The 8,939-nt window shown below is 34.7% G+C and overlaps 1 protein-coding gene across 1 annotated transcript; it reads left to right on the forward strand.

Moving 5' to 3' along the window:
- The first annotated feature begins 7,823 nt into the window (after positions 1-7,823).
- Positions 7,824-8,277, forward strand: LOC145012558 (histone H4-like). Its single transcript, XM_078971358.1, has one exon. It carries the CDS (start codon positions 7,855-7,857, stop codon positions 8,164-8,166), a length of 312 nt encoding a protein of 103 aa, XP_078827484.1. The 5' UTR covers positions 7,824-7,854; the 3' UTR covers positions 8,167-8,277.
- Positions 8,278-8,939: the final 662 nt, after the last annotated feature.

Here is an 8,939-nt window from a genome sequence, read left to right on the forward strand (position 1 = left end):
ATAGATATGAAGTATTTTAATATAAATTACGTGCTGTGTGTGCATATTGTCTGAATACTTGCTGTCTATGCTGGATGAAAGATTTTTATACATTTTTCAATGATTTAAACTGTATATGTATTTTATATCTACAAAATGTGTTGGGTAAAACATGGGTAGATGAAATAGTTGTTTTGTGATAATACGATGGGAGACATCAGTGTTGTCAGTGATCCAGTCATCTAGTGGAGTATAGATGACAACTATGGACGATACTAGACGGTCCAGTGGAACGATAGCAGGTTCGTAACATGTAGGTATTTTTGAACTAGGTGCTCATTAGGTATTTTTGAACTGAGTGTGTTCACTACATATCTTTGAACTGAGTGTGTTCACTAGGTATTTTGAACTAAGTGTGTTCACTAGTTACTTTTGAACTAAGTGTTTACCAGATGTTTCGGACTACGTGTTCACCAGCTATATTCTATAAGCCTTGGTAATGATGGACTTCGTGTCGATTCCTTAGGATGATCCTTAGGACTAAATAAACGAGGAATAGTTGATTCTTAGGGTAGATCCTTAAGACTAAAGAAGATAATGGGGATGGGTAATTGGGTTGATTGTTTGATTGTTTAAACATAATAATTATATTATTATGGGTTGAAAACCCTATGTACTCACCAGGTTTCCCAACCTGACCCACTCAGTTTATTTATATCACAGGTGTTGATACGAAGTCACTTTACACTGAGAGATTTAAAGAGATGTAGATCACTAGTGTAAATAAATGTAAGTTCTGTTTATGCTTATGTTCCTGTATTGACGATGACATCCCAAACGTTTTAAAATGAATAAAGTACGTTTCTTCGGAAATGTTTTAATAACGTATTTATCATGTTTTTCTGGGAACAAATTCCGCAACATTTTTATTAAAAGAACTCTGATTTTTTTAAAGCATAAACAAAATCGGTCTTTTCTGGCCGTGAAAATGGGGATGTCACAATAGGTCTAGTGTAGATTAGAAAAATGATGTAGTGAGATTATTCTTGTTAGTTTGAGAGAGAGTGTCGAGTGTGAATGTAGAAATGTTTGATTTGTGGTAGTAAAGAGATCTGGTTCTTATAATAAAGGAGAGTTGTTCAAGTTACGAGTTTGATTTTTAAATTTTTACATAGTACTTTATATAATTTGTTAAAATAAATTACAACTAAATCAAAAAGTTTTTCTTGGTTATGATCATATTAATTTTAGAGAAAAACAACTACTGTTGGAATCCTAAGTTGAGTAGGACTTTGAGACCAAGTAAACTTGGGATTATGACAAGTTGGTCATAGTTTCCTAATTATATTCTAATTCAAGTTGGTAATTAGAACCTATAAATACATGTCTTGATCGAGCATAGGATCATAGAAAAGATTGTATCCAACATTAGTTTTTGAGTTATTTTTCCAATTAATCAAATAGGTGTTTAATTAAACTGTTTTGCAATTACTTTTCATAAACTAGAATTGGTATCATAGCTAAAACATCCTGCGACATAAACAAATACAAGTTATCCTAAGTAGAGGTGATTGACAATTGGCTTCTGTGATTCTTGATAGAAATCGTTAAAGAGCCAAGGAACCGAAGGTTGGTTAGATCGATCTTGTTACCTGTTGACGAGCTAGGTCAACATGTCGAATACAGGGGAAGACGGAGGAGCCACTCCAGTGAATATGAAGGAAGTTGGATCCACCACAGTTGTTTGTCCCATGTTATCATCAACCAACTACACCGTTTGGGCCCTACAAATGAAGGTAGTTCTCAGAATCCATAAGGTATGGACTGTAATTGATCCGGGAACAGAAAAGAATGAAGAAAAAGATTACCTTGCAATAAGATTGTTGTATTAGGCAATCCCGGAGGATCTAATCATGCAAATCAGAGATGTGGAATCTGCCAAGTGACTCTGGGAAGCGATTAAGGAGAGATATGTAGGTGTTGATCGTGTGAAAGAGGCTCGATTGCAAATCCTTAATACTGAATTTGATCGACTGAAGATGCAGGAGTCTGAATCAATCAATAGCTATGCTGGAAAGCTATCTGGAATCGCATCCAAATCGGCGGCACTCGGTGAGATGATTGAGGAATCGAAGTTGGTAAATAAATTCCTCAAAACTCTTCCTAGGTCGAAATTTATCCAAATCGTTGCCTCCCTTGAGCAAGTCTTGGACCTAAAGACGGTAGGATTTGAAGATGATGTTGGAAGGCTAAAGGCTTGCGAAGAGAGAATTAGGGAAGAAGAGATCAATGAGGCAGATCAGTCGAAGGTGTTGTGTGCAAAGAAACAGACTAGTTCTCACAGCGGAGCGAAATGAGAGTGGAAAGGAACGAATGGGTCTAATAATGCGAATGAGTTTAATGGGACTGACGGGTCAAGTAGATCCGGATCTGGTGGGTTATTTGGGTCAGGCGGGCCCAAAGGGAATAATAGGGTTTCTCAAAGTAATCGGCCCAATAAACCGTCCAATTCTAATTTATCTCAACCCAATTCCAACAATTGCAAAAAATGTAATTGTTGTTGTGACAAAAATCGAAAAAATATGGAAAAATACCGGTCTAAGGTGATTTGTTTTCGGTGTGACAAACCAGGTCACTTCGCCTCTGAATGTCCGGAACAACTCCAAAAACTACATGAATGTGATTTTTTGGAACGTGACGACAACGATGAGTGTGTGTTCTAAAACGGGTCAGGATTGAAGAATTCTCTAGAAAGACTTAAAGATTCGAGGGTGATTGTTGGAATCCTAAGTCGAGTAGGACTTGGAGACCAAGTAAACTTGGGATTATGACAAGTTGGTCATAGTTTTCTAATTGTATTCTAATTCAAGTTGGTAATTAGAACCTATAAATACATGTCTAGATCGAGCATAGGATCATAGAAAAGATTGTATCTAATATTGGTTTTTGAGTTATTTTTCCAATTAATTAAAGAGGTGTTTGATTAATCTGTTTTGCAATTACTTTTCATAAACTAGAAACTACTTCCTTTCTCCAAGACCAATTATAATATGTAAAACCATTCTCTCTAATTCCCTTGATGAAAAAATATGTTTATGGACTGATTAACAATTGAATCAATGATGAAGAAGAAGAAAGGCAGATGAAATTCAATCATTGGTCGGATAGTATGGCGTCTAAAACTAAGAAATCATAGTCAAATAGTACTCTTTTTTTGCTTTCTTCTTAACTCAAGCATGCAACATGCTCGACTCCATTTGTACACCAATTTAAAAGTAAAATAGTTATTTTAAGGATGGTGAGCGAAGTAACCAAAAAAAGTATTTAGATTTTGTATTTTAATAGTAAAATTTGAGTAATTACAAAATTTGTTCCTAATGTATAGGGGTGTCAAAAAAACCCGAACCCGATTAACCCGACCTAATCCGAACCCGAATAAGGTAATTAGGGTCGGATTTAATATGGTCAAAACTCTTAATCGGGTTATTCGGGTTAACCCGACTAACCCGAATTATTATTAGGGTTGATTTTTTCAAAACAATTCGGGTTTCGGGTCAACCCGAATAACCCGATTAAGAATTTATTACCAAAACTTTTTTTACTGCCTTGAATGATATGAATTCAAGATCTCATGAGATTTTACAACTAATACATATTTTTTATTTAAACAAACCAGATTGTAAAATTACTATGTGTAGAGATGTATAAAATAACATAACTTTCCTCTCTTCTTAGTGCGGTAAGGTTGTGTTGTAACAGTTTTACAAATTTTATTCACTGTTTACGTTACTAATATGGTAAAAGAAACTTAAAAAATTCATATCGTATACCAACTTTACATTTTAAGTCCCTATACATGTGGATTATATATTAAAATGGCACAACATAAATTCATTTTTCATTTCAACTTCAACCCGACTAACCCGATCCTACAAACCCGAAACCCGGTTAACCCGAACCCGACTAATCCGTACCTTCTTAGGGTCGGGTTTCGGGTGAATATTTTTTTCTAGAAAAACCCGACTAACCCGACCCATTTAACACGAAACCCGATTAACAGCCCTACTAATGTATATAATTTTTTTTTTCCAAAAGCAGATTGATCATTTTAATAAAAGTTAACCGGTGAGTTGTTAAATTTGACACGAGGGGATCAACACCGCAATAAACTAAAATCATAAGGATGAGCCATGAGAAAAAATTGACAGTTGAACTAGAGTATTGCATGGAAGATTTGCCAACCATATGATTATCTATGTTAAAATTTCAAAAATAGGATTCGAAATGCGATAACTTAAAGTAAAATTAAGCATAAAAAATAAAAAGGACAATTATATCATTTTATATTATTGAAATCAAATTAATATGATATCTAACCAAACAAAATACTGGATTTTAATTTCATTTCTTACCGATACTAACCAAACATAACATGAAACTGAATTTCAATACCTGAAAGATTTCGATTCTTTAACAAATTCAATCATATTTTGTGAACCAAACATACAATTTTCTCCAATTTATTAAAACATGATTCATTTCTATGGGAAAAGAATCTTTCATTTCTTGAATTTGTCCTTTTTTTTTTGTCCAATTTTGCTTTGTACCTTCAGAAGTCGAGTTTCATTTTTTTGTCGCTGTCATCATCTTTATCTTGAAATTCATTGTCAGAAATTAATACAAAATTAATATGATCCTATCGATTATTTGACTTCTAAATTACATTCAGATGATTCAGTAAATATAAAATACATCTATGTTGGTATAATTTTTTTCTTAAGTTCCAAAGCCCAATAAGATTATGATGCCAAGAAACAGACAATGTGATGAAACAAGATGAATATGTACGGAAACGGTCATTAAAAAAATGCCAACATCGTGAATCAATGTTATTCAAGCTTATATAACTGTATTTCAACAATTCCATTATTAATATGAATAAATAAATAAATTAGAGATAAAATAAGTCATTATGAACGTGGTAATGCATATTGAACATTTATGGTAGCAGTTTATTACAGTTTAAATTCGTTAGATAAATATAATATGTGGTTTTCACTATAAAAAATAATTATTAAAACTTCATATAAATTTTTTAATTAATTTTGTGCTTATTTTTAAGTCTAATCAGACCTAATATTTCATAAAAAGAAAATTAATGATAAAAAGGCCAATTTTGAAGACGTACAAAAATGCTTAAAATGAAGGCCCAGTCCGATAACTAAAGGCAAATGATTATTGCAACCCAGGTCCCAGGATATATAAATATTAACTGAAAATTATTGTATTTCTCATATTTTTTAAATATAACTCTAATCTATTCATAAAATATTTCAGTTTTATTTATGATCCATAAATTTAAACTACTTTTCTGATTCAGACGAAAGTAATAAATTTATATTCTAATTCAGAAAATACGATCTCTTATCTCTTGCTCTCATTTTTCTGATGATCAAAACCTATATATATATATATATATATATATATATATATATATATATATATATATATGTATATATATATATATATATATATATATATGTATGTGTGTGTGATCTTAGTTTGTTTCCTACCTTAATACTAACTTGCCATATATGATAAATGCTTCCTTTCCTAGGCAAATGATTTAGTTGATCTCTAATGTTGTTTGGTTCGTAGAATGTTTATAAAGTATTTACAAAAGGAATATGTCAATAATTTGAATCTATTTTTGTATACTGTTTGGTTGGCAGGAAGTGGATTTAGAATTAATTCTAGATTCTATTTGGTTAGCAGAAAAAGAAATTTGAATCCATGTACAATGATAAAATTGCCATTTCTTTTATCTGATTTACTTAATCTTACTTTGAATTATATCTTACATGTAAATATATATTATAAAAAATATAAAAATAATAAGTTTTCATTTTATTAATTGAACATTCATCGGTGATGATGGTGGTGGTAGTGGTTAGGGGTGAGCAAACCCAAACCAAAAAACCGAGAAACCGACTAAAACCGACAAAACCGAAACCGAAAAAACCGAAACCGAAGCAAAACCGACGGTTTGGGTTTGATATTTTTAGAAACCGAAAAATCGGGTTCGGGTTCGGTTTCTAACCAGAAACCGACCCATCCAACCCAAGAAACCGACCCATACTTAAAACCGACAAACCGCCCCAAGAAACCGACCCATCCAACCCAAGAAACCACCCATACTTGATTGTGTTTTAGTTGTAATAGACTATTTCGGGCTTTAGTTGTAACTTGTAATTGACTATTTGTGTAAGAGTCATGTTTTTTGAAGTACTTAACTTAAATTTGTTATTTTTTTAAGTATCTAACTTGTTGCTTCATTTATGGAAAATGGGTTAAAACCTTAAACCCATGGGTTTAAACCCAGAACCCGTGAGTGTATGGGTTGAACCCAAGAAACCGAAAAACCGCCCAAACCGACCTCAGAACCCAAGAAACCGAACCGACCAGAAACCGATCCTATTGGGTTCTAAAAACCAGAAACCGACCATTTATAGGTTGGGTTGGGTTTGAGTCCAAAACCGACCCAAACCGACCCATGCACACCCCTAGTAGTGGTGGTGACGATGATGGTGGACGACGACGATGATGGTGGTGGTAATGGTGGTTGAGGGTGGTGGGTAGTGGTGACGGTGATGATGTAAGGTGGTGGTGCTATAGTTAGTGATGGTAGTGGTAGGTGAGTGGTGGCAGGTGGTGGTGATGCTGTCGGTGTTAGGTGGCGGGTGGTGGTGCTGATAGGTGGTATGTGGTGGTGGCGACGATGGTGTTAGTGATGGCGGTGGTCGTGGCGATAAGTGGATGGTGGTGGTGGCGGCAATAGTAGTTGTGGCGGTAACGGTAGCAGGTGGTGGTGGCGGTTGCGGTTGCGGTAGTGGTGGTGGCAATAGTGTCGATGGTAAGTGGTGGTGTTGATGGTGGTGGTGGGTGGTTGTGGTGAGTAGTGGTGGTGGTTGCGAAGGTGGTGGTGGTGATAAATGTTATGTTGGGAAATAAAACAAGGGTAATAAAGTAAAATACCACTTCATTTCCAATTTTTACACCCTAACAAACATATATGTTTATAAATAACATTTAACCAATCAATTTCCAAATCATATAATCGATTTCTACGAAGATTACTTGAGTTCTTAAACAAAAATTAGGATTTTTTTTACTTGAGTGCCATATCCATCTGATAACACATCGGAGTGTTGCTCCACAAATCGAGCTCGCCTTGACATTTTTTTGTCCGTTTCAATCACACGTCCGCAGAACCCCGCAGCAAGCTCCCTACCTTCCTTCCGCAGTCGAGTAACAAGGAATGCTTTTTTTCGGTGTTTTTTTTTATCCGCATAAGAGTTAATGGTTCCGCAGAGAATTTTGTGCTTCCGCAGAACCCTTTCTGCGGAACCTTTGGTCATTTTCCGAAACATCCATTTTTGTGATCATTTTCTTCAAACACATCCTAAATTATTGTCATTTGCCGAAAATCAAGAAAAAACATTAAAAAAGCCAAAAAATATTCGTTTTTTTTGCTCCAGTATATGAGAAAATACATAGATTACAATTTCTTTTTTTTTCAAGGATAATGGCTCTCTAAGATAAATACATAGATTACAAAATACATAGTTCCTCACATGTCCTGCAATTCTAAGATAAATCCGTGCCTCAGTTAATCGACCAACCAAAGGCCGAGTTGTGTGCATACACGGATCACCATCTAACGGTTATCTATCCATCAATCTGACAGTTAATACACATCTCTTATAAAGCACACATTTTCTTCCAATCCAATATATAAAACAAAAAACCCTTCCCCCAAATCAGAACATACAATTCGACTCAATTAACAGAGATACAGAAAGCAGATAGAGAAAAATGTCTGGAAGAGGAAAAGGAGGCAAGGGATTGGGAAAGGAAGGAGAAAAGCGTCACCGGAAGGTTCTCCGTGACAACATCCAGGGGATCACAAAGCCGACGATCCGCCGTCTGGCGAGGCGTGGCGGCGTGAAGCGTATTAGCGGTCTTATCTATGAAGAGACACGAGGTGTTTTGAAGATCTTCCTCGAGAACGTTATTCGTGACGCTGTTACTTACACCGAGCACGCTCGTCGGAAAACTGTTACTGCCATGGATGTTGTCTATGCCTTGAAGCGTCAGGGACGAACTCTATATGGTTTCGGTGGTTAGGGTTAGTTAAGGTTTATAAATTAGTTGGTATCCTGTTTCATTTACGTTTCCGATTTGGTTAGTTATTGTGTAGAGATGTTAGTTATATCGGTATTACTGAAGCTAGATTTCGATTTAAGATGAATTTTAAACTCACTTTCATGTTAGTTTTCACTTCGATTGTGTTATTATTCTCAAATGTGAAACTACTTATGGTTTAATTGTTGCCCAATTTCTAAGTTTAATAGCTGCATCACGACTGTTGACTCTTGTTTATACAACTTCGTACATTAAGAGAGTGTTGCTCTCGAGTAGGTTTATGGTTTTGTTTTGATATGTGAATTCCGTCTAATTGCTGCTCTAAAATTGTGATGGGATATATGTTCTCGAGATTCATACATAACACTACAAAAACCTGTGTCACATCTCTAGAATCAAAATAAAGCAAATTCAATATAATAACATGGATTTATCATACCTCATTTTGAAGATTTTGAGGTTCTCTATTGTGTTCTTATTGAGCCATCAATTTCCAGTGATTCTGGAGATAGATTCAGGAAAAGGAGGGAATTTTGAAATGAATTTAAGTACCTTTGGTAGATGTCAATAGCACAATGAAAGGGAACCATTTCTCACTTGACATACCTAATCACATAATGGTTTCGTATTAAATGCCATGGCTTAATTTCATAAAATACTAAAAATACCCAAGTTAGAGGTTTGGGATTGTGTTTTGAAGTTAACTTCAACATGGCATTTCAATATGGCTTTTCAAAATAACGATTAAATTTGAC

The sequence above is a fragment of the Lactuca saligna genome, chromosome 8 (genome assembly GCF_052625555.1).
Source record: "Lactuca saligna cultivar CGN05327 chromosome 8, ASM5262555v1, whole genome shotgun sequence".
In the NCBI taxonomy this organism is placed as follows: domain Eukaryota; kingdom Viridiplantae; phylum Streptophyta; class Magnoliopsida; order Asterales; family Asteraceae; genus Lactuca; species Lactuca saligna.